Source organism: Rhamphochromis longiceps, linkage group LG16 (genome assembly GCF_057381845.1).
Source record: "Rhamphochromis longiceps isolate RC_006_pf linkage group LG16, R_longiceps_female_GT1.1, whole genome shotgun sequence".
Lineage (NCBI taxonomy): Eukaryota > Metazoa > Chordata > Actinopteri > Cichliformes > Cichlidae > Rhamphochromis > Rhamphochromis longiceps.
The window spans coordinates 20,485,057-20,506,287 of record NC_140572.1 but is presented as its reverse complement, the minus strand read 5'-3'; the positions used below and the strand labels follow the sequence as shown (position 1 = coordinate 20,506,287).

Here is a 21,231-nt window from a genome sequence, read left to right as displayed (position 1 = left end):
GATTTCATTGTGCGCTTCATCAAAACTGTTACACACAATCCTTTCATTATCACAACCCGACTCTGACTGGCCCTTAGTCTTAACCAGAGGTAGGTCGGCCACAGCATGGATGTTTATGAAATCATGGTTAATGGTGGAGCGGTCTTTGGTACCAGTTTCTTCGTAACTGGGCCCACAAAAGGGTAGCCCAGTACACTCCACTATGACAGGCTCATGAGATGAGAAAGCACAGTCACTCACCTCCGTTATAGGAGGAGTCTGGGACAGAACTAGGACGGGTGCGGACTGGACAGCTGCTGCCCCCTCCTCTCCAGAGACCTCAGCGCAGTACAGACAGTCCTTAGTCGCTCCCTGAGGAAAGCTAGGCAGTCTCTCCTCAGACTCGGTAACTTGTTCACATAACGTTTCAAACCCGGCATGAGGTGGCGTAGCATTTGTTAAATTGTCAGAGGTAACAGAAGTTACTTCTTGATCACCCGCACAACTAGGGCTGCCCGCTGATGGTTTCGACACATTAATTTGAAAGTCACATGACACAGAATACTTCGAGTCTGAACCTTTACTCCCAGCATCCGACATTATTTCAGAGAAATCCACCGACTGCAGGTTCACTGTGTGAGACTTAACGTCCTCATCACTAGTTAACTCAGTAAACCCCTCTGACGTGGTAGGAAGACATAACACAGAAGTACAATGGTTGGTGGCTGTAAACAATGGTGGGTTGGTTATTACAGCGTTGCACTTTACAGACGATCTGTCCTGTACTGCGCTAAAAGCCTGTGTAGAGCTGGGTGCTAGGTTAGTGCCGGCGGGCACAGACACCTCTTCATTAACGGCAACATTAGAACTGTTGCTCATAGTACCAGGGTTAAAAAACTCAAGAACAATACAGTTATTGTTTGCATCAGTACAACATTTAGGTTCAGAAGTCATGACGCTGAGGACACAGTCATCTTTATTGCTGTTAGGATTGTTAACTGGTTCATGGATGCTGTAACCTGCCGAATCAGCCGGGTCACAGTCAGACAAGAAGTCTTTATTCACAGCAGCCCCTGAAACACTCTCCTTTGACTTAAGGTCTTTGGCTATGGGGCTAGATACAATGTCAGAAACTGAGGCAGTGGTACTCACGACTGGATGGCTGATGGAAGTCAAAGCCTCAGATGGCAATAACCGAGGGACCTCCTTGGGCTGAGGCTCAGAGCGCCGGCGGCGAGAGTGCCGCTTCCTTCTATCCGTGGAAGCGGGCGGGATGAGCGGTGGAAGTCCCTGGCAGCTCCGGGGACCCCCAAGAGCCAGTCGAGTTCCCCGGAAAGAGCGCTCGTCATGATCAGGAGCGAGCCACGGCTCCCTCCCGAACTCTTCCACTAGCTGTGCGCCTGCGGCGTGCTGCTGCCCCTCGTGATCGACGTCCAGGACCCCCACAGCGTCCGCGGGATGCTTCGTGGAGGGCGAGACAGGACGTAGCAGTGCGCGACGGCGGCGAGAACGCCGCTTTCCCCTTGAAGCGGCTGTGGACAAAACCTGACTGTCCCTGGCGACCGGCTCCTCGTCCTCCAACCACATCCGTGCTAGAAAGACAGCAGGGGACGAGTAGTCCGATCGGGGCGGCGAGGGCGGGCGGCAGGTGCGAGGCGGGGCAGTTGGCGAGAACTCCTCCTCGGGGGTGAGCCAGGGCTTCCAGCGGAGCTCGTCCTCGCGATACGCCCGTAATACCTGCTGCCGCTCCTCCTCACCAAAGTCAATAGCAGCTGGCATCTCCTTGAGCCGCGTAGTGCAGTCAGGCGATGGCGAGGAAGCGGAAGCCGATGGAGCGTGAGCCGAGGGTGTGTCGGCGGTGAGCCACACCGTACCGATTCTGACCGCTTCAGGCTCACGAGGCAGCGGGGAAACAGAGCTACAGCATGGCTCAGGCGACGGCTCACGCTTACCGGGCAGCTGCTGTCGCGGGCGGAGCTGGAGAGTGGAGGCGAGAAAGTCTATGATGAGGGGATGCAGCGCCTCCCATAACCAGGGGAATGCGGACACGCATACTCCGGCTTGGCGGGCTAGCTCAACCCGTTCCTCCTCCCCGGAACACTGCAGCCAACCGCCGCATAGCGACTCCACTGTCCGAATGATCTCCTGGTCTTGTGACGCTGGGTCCGGCATGGTCGCGTCGTACTGTCACGGTCCGCTGTGACGGACCGAGTGGAGAATGCGTGTAATGGACCCAGGTGCGTACACAAGTGAGCAGACGGGAGTGAGTTTTAACAAAAGGCGAGCCTTTAATATGGCTGAAAACAAGGTGTGCAAATACAGCAGGGATGGCGTGGCTAAACAAAAACCTAAACTGAGAACAAACTATGGTGAGGCTATGGCTTGGAAGACAACAGACCAGGCATGGAAACACGGAGGGTGGGAACACAGACGACGCGACACAGACTGTACGAAACACAGAGACTAAATACACATGAGGGATGATCAGGGGAAGTGGATGCACACGGGGAACACAGGTGACACTGATAATCATAACAAGACACGGCAGGAGTGAACGTAACACTGATGGGAGATGGGCAAAGTAAAGCAGGAAGTACACAGAGGTTCAAACAGGAGGAGAGAGAGCACGGGGAGAACGCAGACATAACGGGCTGGGGAAAACATAGAATAAAACACAAAGAGAGGCGAGGGCTCATAAATACACAGAGGGGCACACAGGGGGTAAGAGTCACGAAGGGAAAACACATAAGGAACAACGTAACAGATCAACCCAGGAAGCATGGCCTAAATAAAGAACAAAATACAAAAATACATGAAAACTAAGAATACTGGGCCCACATGGCCCAGGACCATGACACCAGTTTCTGTCTTCAGAACAGTGTGTATGTCTATTAACTCTCAACAACGTTCCTGCATATGAGTTGTTTAGAAGTCATCAATACATTTTAGCTACAGATAATAATGTGGATTATACAGTGATACATTCACATTATGCCATAACATTGTGATACCTAGACTGTCTGTTAAATGGCTGTTTACAAACTAACATGGAGCAGTGTAATACTTAATGTTGCTCTTAACTACTTAATATAATACTTAGATAAAGGATCTTGTTCCTCGAACCAGTAATCATACAGGTGTGTATTGGTGTTACGCAAGAGCCTTCCAAGCTGGTCAAAAGTTAAATAAATAGACAATTAATGTGAGCACCCTACAGCAACTTTCAGTCAAAAAAGTTGATATTTATATGTATCACATGTGTAATTTAGTTACACTCAAGATCAGAAAAGGCAAACAGGTATTCACGAAGCCTTAGGACGGTTAGGAGTCTTTCGCAGGCGTCTCTTCTCCCCTTTGGTTTTCTTTCTTTCTCTCCCCCTCTTTCTCTCATTCATTCCCCCTGTCCTATTTATTTAAAAAAAAAAAAAAAAAAAAAAAAAAAAAAAAAAAAAAAGACAAAGGATGAACTGAAGCTCTGCCATCACGTAATGTCGCATACTGCTGTTTCTGAAAAAAAAAAGGAGTCTTTCGCAGGCAAAACAAAGGTGTGGAGAAAAAAAAGGTGTGGCTGCCTCACAGGTAAGAAACGTCACACAATGCCATGGTTACTCGCTCAGCCTTAGAACAGTCATAGGATGGGCTGTTAATCCCTGGAAAGCTTTAACACTGCTTGGTGTCTGCTCTAGTCTGTCCCTGTGAAACAAAATGCCAGCGTTGACATGAATTTTTCAGCGAAACAACATCTCCTCAGTTTTTTCTTTGTATAACTGGACAAGGGGAAAAGCTTACATTTTTAGAAAACTGAATGTTAACATCCAATGAAGGTATGTAACCTTTTTAAATGCATTTTTGTCTCTCAAATAAGGGAGTAGGAAAGCAAACGGTCACTAGTTGAGAGATATTTCTATAGAAAATTTGAATAAATATGAAGCTAAAACATTACTTTAAGGTTTTATCCATTTAATGATTCTGAGGGATCCTGAGGGATCATTAAACTGATAAAACAGCCCGTGTGAGGTAATGGCACTCTAATAACTTGCATTTAATAATTGGATGAATTGATTTGTTTGAAAGCAAAACCACTGACAGAAAGATATCTCAATACCTTATCTCTCCTCTTAGCCAAGAAAGGTGGAAGGTGTGAAACCAGCAGAGGATGGGAGGTGGTGCAAGTTTTCCCAGAACAAGTATTTCGTCTTTATTCTGGTATTTGCATGTCTGTTCCTGATTTACAACAGAAATACAATAATACCAGATGAAAACCCAAAAAAGTGGATGCAAAATCAATCAGCAAATTTGTTGAATTTCTTCAGTGGTCAGAGACTAAACATATCCTCACTAAACACTACAACTAATGACAACTCCACTTCTCAAAATACAACTGTACCACCAACACCTGTTCCTTACGTGTCTCCTGGACCATATTTAGTTGAATACCCCCATGACTACCAGTACATCATAAATGAGCCACAGAAATGTGAACAGGAGAACCCATTTGTGGTTCTGATCGTTCCTGTGGCCCCAAACAATAGGCAACACCGTGACATCATCCGCAAAACCTGGGGGAGTGAAAGTCTTGTCCAGGACAAAGTGGTGAGGCTGTTCTTTTTACTGGGGCTGCACACCGGGGAGGAGGTGGAGCAGGTCCAACAGCAAGTACTTCAGGAGAGCAAAGAGCATCACGACCTGATCCAGAGCAACTTTGTGGACTGCTACAAGAATCTCACCATTAAGACCATGGTGATGCTGGAGTGGCTAACTGCACACTGCTCCAGCCCCTCTTATGCTATGAAGATTGATTCAGACATGTTTCTGAATGTACATAATCTTGTCAGTATGCTCTTGAATGCTCAAAAAGCAAACTATATGACTGGGCTTGTGGCAAGTGGCAGTACAGTACTGCGAGATCCAAGCTCTAAGTGGTACCTACCTCATGACATTTATGCTCCGCCACAGTACCCCCGCTATGCTCTGGGCCTGGGCTACATTTTGTCTTTAGACCTCCCAAAAAAGCTCGTTGAGGCATCCAGACATGTTAAAGCAGTTTACATTGAGGATGTGTATTTAGGGTTGTTAATGCAGCACCTGGGCATTCCTCCCACTGACTCCCCAAACTGGGATTACTTCCATTTATTTCCTTTGCCATATAATCGATGTGCCTTCTCCAGGATAGTAGCCACCACAACTGATCCAAACACTAACCGTGAGCAGATTTGGAATGACTTTAAAAACCCAGGCCCATACTGCTAACCATAAACTGAAAAAATAAAATAAAAATGCAACATGAAACAACAGGGCAGACTTTCCATGACTCTTTAAAAAAATATGTATTTTTATATTCACATATAGGCTATTATGATACTCATGTAAAATCCCCTAATCTCAAATTTTATTGAAACTGAACTAGTATTGTTCCACTGTATATTTAAACTACACAGTTTATGTAGTTTATTATTTAAAGAGTGACATTTTACATATCTGAGTCTTTGTTAATTAAGTTTAAAAACTATCAAAGTGAAAACGTGCAGTCACACCCGTTCTTAACACTACAAAACGTGCAGTCACACCCGTTCTTAACACTACAAAACATGATCCCTGACTGTGTTCTCAAGTTACAGTCCTCTCTGTGTTCACAGTTTCTGGGAAATGCAAGGTACACAGAAACAGATATCCTTAAGCATATTGACCTTACAGTGTATTAAATGGATATTTTGCAACAGGTCAGTGTATGATAGAATTTATTTCTCACTGCGATTAAGAAGTTGAGAATTTTCCAAGGTGCATGAATAACATTATAAACAACCTCTACCTTTGACGTCTGTTGCATATGTCCTATCAAACGGTACCCATGCATCAATTATGGGAATATACATAACATAGGGAGTGAAATATATTTATCCCTGTGGCCCTAATTTTTAATTACTTTTTAAACTTTAGTGTAGAAAATTATTTCAAACATGAGATTTCTGTTGATGTGTGTAGAAAATAGTTTAAGGCTTGAAGGATGTTCTTCTTGCTTTACTCCTTCTGTTCATGTTCTAGGCCTCATCTTTACTTACCATACTGTATATATAGAGGAAGTGATGTCTTCCAAAAATCCCCCTTTTTTAACACCTGTCTGAATGTTTCTTGCACTAAAAGACAGGCTAATATCAACCAGGTCACCACTGACATATCTAGAGTTTTTGTTTTAAAGGTTTTGTTTTATGTTTAATAAATAAACTGTCAGAAATTCCACTTACATTTTTATGAACTTTTGGATATTTAGTGATACGAATAGGATAAAACATTAAAAAACGACTGCTGCCTACACTTACCTTGGATGTTTTGAAATGTTTTTTGCACCTGGGCTAAAGACCGCTTGTGGTTCTGTACAGTAAATACAATTTTTTTTGTCAAAAGTATTTTTATTGAATTATAATATATAATTAGAATATAACTTTAACAGGTACATTATGAATACATTCTGAAGGAAACCGTTTCCAGGGCCTACTCCGTGGATCGGCTTCCTCCGAGGCGTGGACGTCTATCAGCAGAGAATGTACCTTCACCTATCAGCAGAGAATGTCCCTTAGTCTGTAACACAGTCAAATATATTCTCAAGTAATATTCAAGCATGCCATTCAGCGTGTTAGTACGAGCAGCTCGGGAGCAGCTTGGGAGAACAAGAAAACAGAGACTGCTTTAGATTGTCTTCCCAAAGTGACTCAACTTTATTCACAAGTACAACAGTTTATATAGAGGGTAAAATTCATGAGACAGCAGATTTATCAGTTTAAACCAGTACAGACCAAGATAAGGCAGCGTCTTCCTGCCCTTGGGTGAAGAAGCATCCTTTGTGTAGTTTATTAGTTCAGCTACAATTGTGATTATCTCAGCGACATATTTTCAAGGCACAAAACGAAGAGTTCTTACATTAGTGAAATCTGAAACAAACCATTTGGCCTTCAACAGGCGTCTAAAAGATTAAGAAACTAATGTAGCTGAGGGAGTGATCTCTGTGGTATTTCAACCTTGTACCAGCCTGTGATTCTCACACATCAATTCTTGGGTCAAAGAGAAAAATAACTAAAACAAAGGGGCCTTATTGAATGACAGAGTTTTCCTGCATAATGTCACTATAAAACAATATCCAGTAAATGCTCCCATGGTACTAAAATACCTAACACATTCCATGTGTAAATATGGTTTTATTATTATTATTATTTTTAAAGGTTACAGGGCAATATTAGTTTAAAGTAACTTCTATGAAAACAGGGTTTTTTCTGTTATTACCACTTAGACCAGGGCTGGGCAGTTCCAGGCCTCGAGGGCCGGTGTCCTGCAGGTTTTAGATCTCACCTTGGGTCAACACACCTGAATCACATCATTAGTTCATTACCAGGCCTCTGGAGAACTGCAGGACATGTTGAGGAGCTAATTTAGCCATTTAAATCAGCTGTGTTGGTTCAAGGACAAATCTAAAACCTGCAGGAACACCGGCCCTCGAGGCCTGGAGTTGCCCACCCCTGAGTTAGACAAATATTTACAACTGCTGACTATTACATTAGGCTCTTCTGAATATCTGTCTACATTATGCATGCGTGACCAATAACTGCTTAATGTATTTTAAAGTAAAGCTGTACATGAAGGTACTGAATAGATCTTCTTATTTACATTTACAATTCTGACATGTGAAGTGTGTAACAGTGAAAATCTTAGAAAGGTTAAATGCAGACACTTTGTGGCTATTTTGTACGCCACAATTAAACAACGGGATGAAATGGAACGAGTTGAACCTGTATGTCGACTGATTTGTGTGTGCAATAAATAGCTGATACAGCTAAGTTTTAGGAAATGTGTCTGTTATGTGTTTTTTTTTTTTACATGTATGTGTGTACTTTCATGGCTCTTTCATCATCCACTTACCTTTCATCTGGAACTCAGTTATGTTTTTGTAAAATTTGCCAACAGCTGTTAAAAATATCTCTTTTCATTTTAAATAGAACAAGACTTAATTGATTAATATGGCAATGTTATCTACAGACACCCACAGTAAGTTAACCTTGTAACTTAGTTGCAGCAGGTCATACAATATTACAGTTGTGGTTACCTTGTTCTCCTTAGACGTTTCCACAGATGAAATCCAGAAACAGCTGTGAGAATTGGCTCAGAAAAATACACGGAGGTGTATTTTCTCATATGTAGCACACAGCAGGATACAGTTAAGTTAATACAAGTTTTCACAACCACTGACAAGGACCTTGTACTTTTGATTATCAGCTTCCAGCAAACTAAGTTGGGGGAATGGGAATGGTATTCTGTAATGCACATGCATGTTAAATTTAACTTTTAAAATAAAAACAGAAGATTTGCTCCTTCGTAGGGTCTCCCAAGGGAAAATGGGCCTGGCAAAGCGTTTTAGAGATGAGAGAAAGATCAAGGGAACATTTAATCATTGTAGGGGCTCACCATGGAGCCAGGCCTTTTCTCTCTGCTTCATTATGTATCAGTGGTTATTGGGGGACCACGACACTGCTTCGAACTTACAGGTCAACTATGTACAGACAGTTTTCAGTGTTTCACACTCAGATTTTTCATCCATCTCCTCTGCTCTCCTTCCTTTTTTTGCTCAACGTCACAGGTCCCACCATTCTATTAAGATCAAATTGGGAGTGATGACTTGCAGCTGTGGCAGCCAGACTCTCCTGACTCCAACCCTGAACCCTCTGCTTCACCTCTCCCCTGCTGTTGAGCCGCAAGCCACACCCGGTCACCACACTCTGCTTTGTGGACTTTTCTTTCTTTCCCCTCTTTCTGTAAGGCCATTTCTTTGTTTTTGTCTTTGTTAGGGAAGGCATTTTTACAATGAGCCAACACTCCTTCCATGGGGTAAAACCCGAGATTATAACATTGACTTAACTTGATTAGATAACCAGTACTTCTTGTTCTTTCATTTACAAGTTTGCATGCGTAATCAACACAGCACAGATTTCCAGACTTTTCTACTTTCATCCTTTGCCGTGCAACAGATTTGTGGACTTAGAATGATTTAGACCCCACTCCTACAAAACTGCTCAAAAAAGTTCTGCCGTTGATTGATGGTTCAATCTTAAATATGATCAAGCTATCTCTAATAATCAGCTATGTACTGCAGGCCTTCAAGCTGGCAGTAGTTAAACCATTTCTTTAAAAAACCCCATCTCTGGACTATTAAAACCCGATTCTTTGATCACCATGATAGAACAGAGAAAACCCGACTCAGAGTGTTCAAAACATTTATATTTCTTTATTCAATCATCTTCTGGAAGAGAGAGCCCTGCACAGCCCCAAAAACCAGTTGAAGAAACTCTAACATTAGAATTTAAAAATGTGTCTCATATAGGTGTTATTTTGGTCCTAAGAATATATTTATTACATGACAGAACCCAGCTGTCTTAACTAATAATAGGACAATCTCCAACCTTTCTTTCACATCCAAAATTCTTGAAAGAGTAGTTGTCAAACAGCTAACAGATCATCTGCAGGGAAATGGCTTATTTAAAGAGTTTAAGTCAGGTTTCAGAGCTCATCACAGCACAGAAACAGCTTTAGTGAAGGTTAAAAATGATCTTCTTATGGCCTCTGACAGTGGACTCATCTCTGTGCTTGTCCTGCTTGATATAGTGCAGATTAGATTAGAGATATCCTGTCTCAGAGTGACGCTGAAAAACTAGTTCATGCATTTATTACTTCCAGGCTGAACTACTGTAATTCATTATTATCAGGATGTCCTTAAAACCCCATGAAAAGCCTTCAGCTAATCCAAAATGCTGCAGCAAGAGTTACTGACAGGGACTAGAAAGAGAGAGCATATTTCTCCTGTATTGTGTTTCCTTCATTGGCTCCCGGCTGAATCCAGAATTGAATTCATAATCATGCTCCTCACATACAAGGTAATAAATAATCAGGCCCCATCTTATCTTAATGATCTTGTAGTACAACATCACCCTATTAAAGCACTTCACTCTCACACTGTGGGCTTACTTGTTGTTCCTAGAACCTTCAGTTCTCAGGCCTTCAGTTAGGAGCCTTCAGTTTGTGTGCCCCTCGTCAATGGAACCAGCTTCCAGTTTGGATTCAGGAGACAGACACTATCTCTACTTTTAAGATTAGGCTTAAAACCATCCTTTTTGCTAAAGCATATTAGTTAGGGCTGGATCAGGTGACTCTGAATCTCCCTTATTTATGCTGCAATAGGGCTGTATCCCAAGTCAGGGTCTGCAGCCTTAACGGTCTACAAGGGCCGCGTACTCAAAGACAACTAAGGCTGGAAGTGGGAGGCTTGTGAAATGGGACAGTCCAGCCTACAAAATTCCGTCACCAGCTGGACACGCCCTTACCACTTCTCCCGATGGATGCGGAAAACACTGGCGTGCACAGATAGAGACGAGGTGGTGCTGAAGCACTTGCCCTTTTGCCCTCAGTCCAAAAAAGTGCCCTTTTGAAAGACGTGATTTTTTTTTTTTTTTTAAGCTGCGCGATTTAAAAAGGTGTGAAAATAATGGCTTGATTTGTGCCCCTTCTTCAAAGACACCCGAACCCTGTCGCTTTTTCACTGTCACCGTGTCACGTGAACACGCTTGCAGTTCATTTGTTGTGAGGCGTGTAGCAGCGGCATGACATAGGACTACTTGGAGTAGCCAGCTTGCCCCCTCCATCCATCCATATGGATAAACAAAAAAACGACACATTTAAAATGTAACCTAAACCATTTAGGCAACCCCCACTCTCCATCAATTCCGACCTGATTGTGACAGAACAGTGACGTTGTTATTGGTAGTTTGAAGGGTACGGTGTTGGGGGTGGTGCATGTTAAAAGTTTTGAGAAGCACTGGTTAGACATGTTAATTTTTTTTTGGTGTAACATATTGGCAACATTAACACATTAATTTGCTAAAGGAAAAATAGGCAGTTCCCAATTGCCTGTGAAAACGACCATTCTGCCCTGTTCTTGTAATGACCACAGTCAGTCTTATTCGTTCTCATACATTTTGGTCTATTTATTTACTAATTTCAGCAAGCATAATGCCTAGGAAAGAGAGGCTGAGAAAGGAGAAAGAAAGGGATCTACAACAGGCAGCCCAGGGAAGCAGTTCTCTGCTCTCCTGGATGAAAGCAAAGGAAAATGAAGATGAAAGGTCAGAGTCAAGGGCAGAGTCAGGTTCTATTTTAATGTTTTAATGTAACCTGCCCCTTGCAGTTAATTCTATTGAAAAATCTTAAAAGCTGTTCACACTTAGTTTTTAATGAACTTAATCAGCAGGCATTGAGCTAACTATTATTTTGTACCTACGAAAGTTATTTCTATGTTACAAGACTTGCAGTATGGGTTATTATTAAAACTATCTGTTTAAGCTTATTATTATGATAAATAATAATACTATTATTATTATTATTGTTCCATTGTAGTCAGTCACAGCAGGGAAGCAGCTCTATGCCATCTACCAGCATAGCAGAAGAGGGAGATATAGAAACAGATGAAGCCGCGACCAATGCAGCAACAGGTTCAGTTAGGCCTACAGACACTGATGTAGTGCTCTCTGAAGACCACAATGAGGAAGAACAGATCGATCACATAATGTCAAAGTTAGCAGCTTTACAATACCCAACAGATCCAACACACATCCATACATTTAAAATAAAGCGCAATGACAGATACGTTTCAATGTGCTGCAATGTGGGCCCATGTCAGCCTGATATACCTTACCCAAAAACTGAGGGGAGATCATTCCAGAAACAGTGGTTTTCTGCTAATGTGTGGCTGGAATACTCACCCACTGCTAATTCAATGCATTGTTTTAGTTGTCGGCTTTTCCTCTCGGATGAAAAATATAAAAGCAGAACAGCCTGGACAACTGATGGCATCAGAAAGTGGAGTACTGCTCTTGAAAAAATCAAACAACACTCCAGCGCAGAGATGCACATGACAAGCATGGTTAGATGGATCAATTTCCAGAAAAAGGCCCTTCAGTCTGCATTTGATGTTTCAGACGTAAAAGGGGTGGAAGTTAGAGAGCGAGAGAGGCAGACAAACAAAGAAATCCTGACAAGATTAATTGACCTAACAGTGTATCTTGCACGTCAGGGACAAGCATTCCGAGGTCATGATGAGAGTGAGTCCAGTGATAACCGTGGCAATTTTCGTGAATTAGTCAATGTATTTTCCCGCTACGATAGTGTGCTGAAAATGCATTTGGAAAAAATTGCCACAGTTAAAGCCACCAAGACAAGGCCCCAGGTGTCACTGCTTTCCAACAGAAGTCAAAATGACATCATTGCAGCACTAGGAACTTACATCAGGAAGGAGATACAACGTGAAATAAAAGAGGCTGAAATGTATTCCATTCTACTTGATGAAACCTCTGATGTTTCACACAAAGAGCAAGTGTCATTTGTTGTGCGATATTTTCATCATATGCAAATAAAGGAGAGATTCATCGAAGTGTGCAATGTTGATACAACTACAGGCCAGGAGCTGGAGAATACAGTGTTCTTGCTTCTGCAAAAGAATGGCCTAGAGATGAAGAACATGTATGGTCAAGGCTATGATGGAGCAGCCAACATGAGTGGCATGTATAAAGGTCTCCAAGCTAGAATCCGTGCACACAATGAGAAGGCCCTCTATGTTCACTGCAAAGCCCATTGCCTCAATTTGGTACTAGTGGAGGCATCAAAGTCCAGCAAGCATTTTGTGACATTTTTCAACTTGGTGGAGAAATTGTATGCCTTTTGCTCAGGCTCCCCAAAGCGTCATGCTGCCTTGGTCAAATTTCAGGAGTCTCTCTTTCCTGGACAACGTGTTATGGAGCTCCAGCAGCTGTCAGATACTCGATGGGCTTGCAGGGAAAAAGCACTGAAGGCACTTCAGAGAAATTTGAAAGCCATTTTGATGCTCCTTGATGACATCAGTGACAGTGACCCACCTAACCTGGCCCAAGGTGATGCTCAGATGTACAGAAATGCCATTAATTTTATGTTCATTCTCTGCATGGAAATCACCACACCAGTATTCGAAGTCACTGCTTTGGCATCAGATTCTCTGCAGGAAGAAGGGTTGGACCATTCCACTGCCTACAAGGTAATTGATGGTGTGCTTCACACATTGCAAACCATGAGGTCTGAGGAGAAATTTGGAGAGATATTTAGATGTGCATCAGAGAAGGCAGAGAGTTTCAACATTCCAGTACCTACCGTGGTGCCTGGTCAGGAGAGAAAGCGGAAAGTTCCAGTGCGTTTCCAACACAGCACCACAGTGTCTCAAGTAGGTGCTCAGTTTGAGTCAGTGGAGGCATATTTCAGGAGTGGTGTATATTTCACCTTTCTGGACATCATGACTGGGGAACTGAACAGGAGGTTCAAAGGGGACAATACTGGAAGCCCAACGGCCAGAATCATTCAGTCCTTCCAGCCCTTAACTGTGCATGCTGACTGGGTAGGCCCACCAAACCCAGAAGCCATTGAAGCTGTCCACATCCTCTGTGAATTCTATGGAGAAGATGAGGACCAGCTCAAAACAGAATTAAAGGTCTTCCACTCCAGCTTTAGTTCAAAAGACCTCAGAGAAATATTTCTGATACTGAGGGAAAAATAATGGCCAGCTGATCTTTCCTGCCTTTGTCAAAATGATTCAGATCTACGCAACACTACCAGTGACAACTGCGACAGTTGAAAGATCCTTTTCAAAGCTAAAAATAATCAAAAATAAACTAAGAAGTTTGTGTGGAGAAGAAAGGTTGTCTGATCTCCTCTTGTTGGCCATTGAGAAAGATGTGGAGATCAATTACAACGAGGTCATCAACATCTACAAAGACATGGCACCAAGAAGGATGCTTCTTTAGAGCAGTACACTCCATTTAATGGACACTTGAGAATATGTATGTATATGGTTTAGAGTTGGATACAGATTTTATCTTTTTGTGGTGTGATTTTTGATTTTTAGAGAATGTTTTGAAATAAAAGTCAAATTGCATTTAACCTGTGCGATTTTTTTATTATAAAAAGAAAAGGTTTTCCACATATGCAAAAAGTGCCCTTTTTTCCCCCTGGAGCACTTGCCCCCCAAAATGTCTGTGCACGCCACTGGCGGAAAACATACTCGCTACAACAAGTCCCTCGTCACAGACGAGTGATTTTGTTGCGACTAATCCAAAACCACGTTCAGGTAGAGTGGAAAAAAACACATACTGATACTATGGGCAGAAATCTGTGCCATCAGAAACTGAATTTGAATAAGTTCAATTTGAATTTGAATTGCTCAGATTGAATCTGAATTGTAACTTGAATAAATGCTTTTGCTGCCCATACGATACTGCTACTGACATTTGAAGTGTGTGTATTTGAAAACGGTGCACTAGCTTAAAACTCCGATATTCACCACTGTAGACGTGAGTCTCAAATAGGAGTATGTGGACCACCACCCTTTTCAGTGAACCAGTACATTTTAGTACATTTCCCTCAAGTACAATAATGAAAAAAAAAAGTGTAGACACGTAAAGTCAGATTTGTAAACTGCAACAACACCAACATCCATAATGATGATAATTAAAACATAATTAAACATAATAACATAACATAACATAACATAATAACATAATAACATAATAATAATAATAATAATAATAATAATAATAATAATAATAATAATAATAATAATAATAACATAATAACATAACATAATTAAAACAATTTCTGTCATTTACCATATTTCCCTTCACCAGACATGACCCCTGTACTGCACGATCAACCTGAGTGTCCCAGTCCTGGACAGGTTTTTCAATGATGAGGACACTAGGCCCAATTTCCGCCTGAGCATAGAGTCTCTGAACGTGCTGCTGAATCTCCTTAACCAGGATCGGAGACATATAGTTGGGGTGCCACAATTGAGGTCCTTGTTTTTGCATTCTGGCTGGCAAGTGAAGCATCCTACAGAGTCTTTTCCAGGGTGTTTGCAATACCCCATTCCACTGTCCACCGCATGGGTCACAGAGGAGGTGGTGGCTATTCGCCATCAGGTCATCCACCTCCCTCGGACCCCTGAAGATCTACACATCGTGTCTCATGGGTTTGCAGAGCTGGCAAAACACAGAGCCTTTTTGAAAGCTACTGGTGCAATTGACTCCTGCCATGTCCCCATCAAGCCTCCCAGTGGCCCTGACGGTCAGTGCTACAGGAGCAGGAAATTGGTCCCCTCCATTATCCTGCAGACGGTTTGTGACCATCAGGGCCGCATCATTGATACATATGTGGGCTGGACGGGGTCCGTGCATGGCTCCGCAACAGCCCACTGTATTGGCAGGCCATTTACCCTCCTCCAGGGCATTTCATCCTTGCAGATGGAGGGTACCCATGTCTCCAGCATCCACTCCCCATCATCACTCCCAACAAGAGGCCAGTCCAAGGTTCTCATCATTCCAGGGCAATGATGAAGACAAGGTTCCGGGCCATCTTCCTCCAAGCACCACACCTTTGTGCCACATATAAGTCAGTAGGATACATAGCCATTGCTTCACTAATAATCATCATGATATAATGGGGACTGTATGCTCATGTATTAGGACGCTATTTACAACACAAAACATCTGTTTCAGGTCATAACAACATCTGCCTCGCTGTTGAGGATGTTGTGGCCCCCGAGGATGACGTGCAAGATGAGGGGGAGGCTGGTTTGGAGGCAGGCAGTGGGGCTCTCTGGCGGGATCGGCTATCTGCTGAGGTGTCTGCCCTGGAGGAGGTATCCCTGGACCACAATTATTGTTAGCAGGCAAGTATGCTTTTTGTAGTGCATTGTTAGAGTGCTAGAATATTATGTGTGACATCCATATTAACAGGATTGTGTGCAGCACTTTGTCCTTGCATCTTTTTGCAAACATTTCAGTGACATGGCAGCTGTCGGTTACACCACCCCTGCAAACCCAAGTGATGAGATGATGCAGTGGACAGTGGAAATGAGCACCCCTGAATAACTCCTGGCCACCAAGCTGGAAGACGCTACACTCAGTAGCTGGAAACGCAAACCACCGGTCTCACTTGTGGCACCTCATTCCTTTCTGTGGTCCTGGTCCAGCAGATTGAGCAGTACTGCCTGAGACTTCCTCCTCAGCCATATAGCAGGCCTAGTTAACAGTGCCTGTGCATACTGGGACATTCAGGTTGATCCTGGACTTCAGTGATGAGTCCTAGTGAATGATTGTCATGTTGTGTTGGGTTTTTTGTGTCATTTGTGTTGCACTGATGGTATTCCCTCAGTTCACACACTGTCCTAATGCAGTATAACAAAAGATTTTTTATTCACAGGACTTTGTACATTCCCTTCATTTTTCACATTGTTTGTTCAACAATTCAAATAAAAAGTGTGACTTGTATTAACAGAACTTAAATTATTTTGTCCACATTTTACATATCCTGCACAAACATAAATATGAAAACTATAAGTGTTTGTACAATGGGTCTTATTCACACTACCTTACTCATTTTTTTCCACAACCTTCTCCAGTAGACATATGAGCCTGTCCATTTGCTCGGCACGTCTTTCTTCAATCTCCCTCTGTAGCCTCATGTCCTCTTTGATCAATGCCAGGACTTCATTCTCCCTGTCCCTCTTCCTCTTTTCTGGTCTTGCCTCCAGCTGGGCCTCATCCTCCTGTTGTTCCACATCCTGCCCTTGGGTGCCCACTGCTGTACTGGGCCTTGGAGTGTCCTCCTGGATGGATGCAATTAGGACTGGAGGTCTGGTAGAAGGCCTCTGTCCTAACAGCTCATCCATTGGAACAAACCAGGGCCAAGTGGCAGCAGTGGTCTTCCCACTCACCCCCTCACCTGATGCGGGATACTTGCATTCAATGGTACTGTACATACTTTGTATTTTTTCTTTAGGTTGTCCCTTTTTTTTTTTTTTCACCTGCAACAGGGTGATTTGGCCCGCCAGGCCCATCTACTCCAGGATTGCCCTGATAGACGGAATATGATAGGACGTGTCAATGATGTTAATCTCTGAACAGGATCCACAGCAAAATGTGCCAACTTTGAACTACAAGAGAGGACAGGCACTCTCTATTATGCCCAACAGATTTATGCATGCATACTGTTGCTATACCTCCAACCCGCAGCGGCTGAGTTCTTGGCACCAGTGAACAGGTGTTCGTTTTCACCCCGGAGTTTGATGAGCTCAGCCGTCGGCTACTTACTCCCTGGAATATGACAGGACATTGGAGGACATTCTCTACCATCTTACACTACTGTTTCATCATTTTTCTGTTTGACGTATAGTATAATATGTTTGCACATTCAGCTGTGTGCAGACTCCCAACTTAAATCTCAGCCAGACCGATTTTCTTAGTAACAAATACAACATTGACATAAGCCAAGCAATAACATTTGTAAATTATTTGGGTGACTTATGTGACAAGTTTAACCTGAGGGGTGACGGGGCGTGGGCGTTGGGACGGAGTACCCTGTTCTCGCCAACTGGATGAGTTATTGGTAACAGATGTCGCCGAGAACATCAGAGCACTTGTACTGCAGATATGTGATGTGTTGACACATTGCGCAGATATTTGGAGTTTACACAGCTACGTTTTTGTCTGTTGTTGTCTTAACGGGTTTTTTTTGGAGGGTGACCCTCACAAGGTAATATTAAAACTGACCAGTTAAAAAAAAAAATACTGTGTATTTACAGTCACCTACATGTGACGACTGTGGATGAATTCACCGTGACATGTACAATTACACTGCCATTATCTTTTGCATGTTGACATTCGTGTTGGTACTTCCAAAGTAACATACATTTATGGATGTGAGTTTCTGCCGCCTCTGTACCTGAATTGTCCAGGCTGTGCGATGCATTCTGGGATATGCTGGGCCACGAAGGATACACAGACCCATCCTTAAAATTCAGGGAAATGAAGAACGCATTTGAGGGCTGCATTTCGAGCAGCCTTTGAATTGGGACAGCCATCGTTGCGTCGCTGTGATGTAATCAGCCTTAAAATGCGGCCTTTAAGGCTGCAGACCCTGAATTGGGATACAGCCTAGGTGTAGGCTGCTGAGGGATTTCCATAATGCACTGAGTATTCCTTCTTAACCTTTCTCACTCACTACGTGTTAACAGACCTCTCTGCACTAATTCATACTTGTTATCAATCTCGGGCTCTCTTCCACAGCATGTCTTTTATCCCTTCTTCCTTCTCTCACCCCGACTGGTCACTGCAGATGGCCGCCCCTCCCTGAGCCTGGTTCTGCCGGAGGTTTCTTCCTCTTAAAAAAGGAGTTTTTCCTTCCCACTGTCACCAAAGTGCTTGGTCATATGGGGTCATGTGATTATTGGGGTTTTTTTCAGTATGTATTATTGTAGGGACTACCTTACAATATAAAGGACCTTGAGGCGACTTTTGTTGTGATTTGGCACTGTATAAATAAAATTGAATTAAATGGAACTAAATACGTACATTGGATTTCTATCATTTCTTTTTGTTGTCAGTACATCACTGGAGTTTCGTACAGCTAAACCAAATAACTAATTTAACTGATCAATAACTTGAGAATGAAATCCAGTTGAAAAGATGCAACAGACACACATGCATGTCTCGGTATCAGTATCAGTGTGTGAGTCATCACCAGGCTAACAGCTGAGGTCAATAATTACTACCTCTGTAAGTGTGTCTGTGAAGGTTCTCAGTCATCCAGGTCATCGTAGTCAAAGGAGCTTGCAAACAAAAGCGTCTGGACTTCTTTAAGTTGCTTGAAGACGTTTCACCTCTCATCTGAGAAGCTTCTTCAGTTCTAAGGTCAAATGGTGGGGAGTCCCAGATCTAAACCTAGTGGGAGTATCCCCCCACAGAGGGACAAAGGACCTCCTGATGATCCTCTAATCCCCTGAGCCAAGGTGTGAAACTGGGTGTGGGTCCAATCAGCCAGGGTTTCGGGTGAGCTCATTGTGAAACCTGGCCCCACCTTATCATGCGAATTCCTGAGGTCAGATGGCCCAGGATGTGAGTGGGCGTTAAGGTGTCTGGGGAGGGAACTCAAAACTGGATTATAGATGGCAGAGAGTTGGTGTCGTAAACCACCGCCTCTGTTCAAAGATGGTCGCTCACAGTGGACATAGATGGCTTCTTTCACTTCTCTTTTAAACCATCTGTCCTCTCTGTCCAAAATGTCAACATTGGCATCCTCGAAAGAGTGTCCTTTATCCTTAAGATGCAGATAGACTGCTGAGTCTTGTCCTGTGGAGGTGGCTCTTCTATGCCACCACTGTTCTATATATAGAACAGACCTGAACTTCATCTTCGGCTTTTTTGCATCGAGGAGGAGCTGCTGAAAAAAAAGGAAGTGGTTAGTTGCTCTGTTGCTAAGCAGATAACTAACGTTTACATGTAGGTGATTGACCTTAACTATAAATAATAATGTATGTGGAAGTAGCATAGACAATGTTTCATGTCAACACACTTCGTTGTTTTTTATTACATTTTAAAAAAATTAAATCAACTGGGAATACATTTAGAGTATATATAATTTTTTCAGATGCACATTGTAAAGATGCAGGGACATTTTGCAGATTCAATGATTCTTGTGCTGTTCATTAAAAATCTGGGCGTTATAATGATTTTTCTTATGTTGCTCAGTTTGCAACACAGCCAGTAATTCTTGCACTTATTCTGCCTCATGACATTTTTACTACAAACTTCCACTTTAACTTGGCCATTGTTGATTCATAAAAGTATCGAGACTTGTAAAAAAAGAAAAAGAAAAAGAAAGCTGCTGTTAAAAATAGTATTTTGAGGCATCGCCATCCATTTTTTTCCACTTATCCAATGTAGGGGTTCAATTTTTGACCTGTGACATAAGAAAACAATTTATCTATCCACCTCGTGTGCAGAGCAAAGGTCCATGCACCACAAAGAGCCACACACATGGTCTTACCGCCTTAACTAAAAGGAAAAGCATCAACAGGAAATTCACATATTTCAAAGGTGTCAGAGTCAAATTTCACATAATTGTTACACTTTAAACATTATAGTCATTTAAACATTATAAACATTATACAGCTATATTGAACATCACATCACAAACATCACTTTTTTCCTCTTTAGAAGGTGAAGTATTGTTTATTAATACTTCTACAGCCAAAATCTCTTCGTAGCAAATCAACTGGACAAGAAGCCTCTTGGATCAGAGGAGAATCGGCTTGGAGACATTTAAAGAAGTCCACTTGATTTCTTTCAATTTACTTAAACTATTTTGATGTATTTTTTTCCTTCAAAATCTAAGAAGGGGAGATGCATTTAGGCACTGCCTTCCACCCCCTGATGCCCCCATCATGCTTCTGACTTCTTACATGAACTTCCAATAGACCAGGTATGAACAGTGCCTGAGTGGAGAACTTGCAAGTTCCTTGTTCTCACGGTTCCTCTGTAGAGGGTTTCCCAAAGGATGGGGGCTGGCAGGGGCGTCAACGGGTCACAGCCCCCCCCCCCCTGGGAGAGACCCTGTCGACTGAGATGTTGAGAGGAGGCTTTACCTCAATCCTACTATTAGTTGGTACCAAATCACGTTTTTTAGTTGTAACACCTTCTTTTGCACACACAGTGTCGCACTTTGTTGAATAGTGCTGAATTTATTAATTACTACTCCTTGGCTGTATCCCAATTCAGGGTCTGCAGCCTTAAAGTACGCAGCCTCAATGGTCCTTGAGGGCCGTGTACTCAAAGACCGCTAAGGCCGGAAGTCCGAGGCTTGTGAAATGGGACGGTCTAGCCTCCGTCGCGCTGCCCAGGTTGCCTAGCAACCATGATAGCTGGAAACGTGTGGTTGACAGAAATGAAGGAGAACATTTGTTCATTTGTTTCTACATGAGCTTTGTGTGATTTAATAAGTATCTGAGGCTGAGACCACGGGACTGTAAAACATGATTGTTGGCCTTCATTTCTGTACTGAACAGTCATTTTAAGATTAGTTAGTAAATAACAATTAGTTAATGTTGTTCATGAGACTAAAGTCAGTGTAACTATGATATATGGCCAGGTACACTGGTACAGCACATGTGAGTGAAATACATATGAGTGAACTGTGCCAAACACTGAGCTTCAGTAAAGATTCAAGTTGCAGTTATTTATATTTCCCATCACCTTAAATCTTCATTCAAAGACAAGTATCTTTGACATTGTATATATAGATGTATTATATTTAAGAGACAAATATTGTTCTTTTAATATGTTGGCATTACTAAATTTGGCT

The 21,231-nt window shown here is 42.7% G+C and overlaps 1 protein-coding gene and 1 pseudogene across 2 annotated transcripts; both read left to right on the top strand.

Moving 5' to 3' along the window:
• Positions 1-3,584: 3,584 nt before the first annotated feature.
• On the top strand, positions 3,585-6,241 carry LOC146651013 (beta-1,3-galactosyltransferase 1-like). The gene is made up of 2 exons (XM_085385677.1): positions 3,585-3,803; positions 4,102-6,241. Exons 1-2 carry the CDS (start codon positions 3,798-3,800, stop codon positions 5,227-5,229), a joined length of 1,134 nt encoding a protein of 377 aa, XP_085241803.1. The 5' UTR covers positions 3,585-3,797; the 3' UTR covers positions 5,230-6,241.
• An 8,482-nt stretch (positions 6,242-14,723) lies between these two features.
• LOC146651012 (uncharacterized) lies at positions 14,724-16,356 on the top strand (annotated as a pseudogene). The gene is made up of 2 exons (XR_014907835.1): positions 14,724-15,480; positions 15,588-16,356. The product of XR_014907835.1 is annotated as an uncharacterized LOC146651012 (transcript).
• The last annotated feature ends 4,875 nt before the right edge of the window (positions 16,357-21,231 follow it).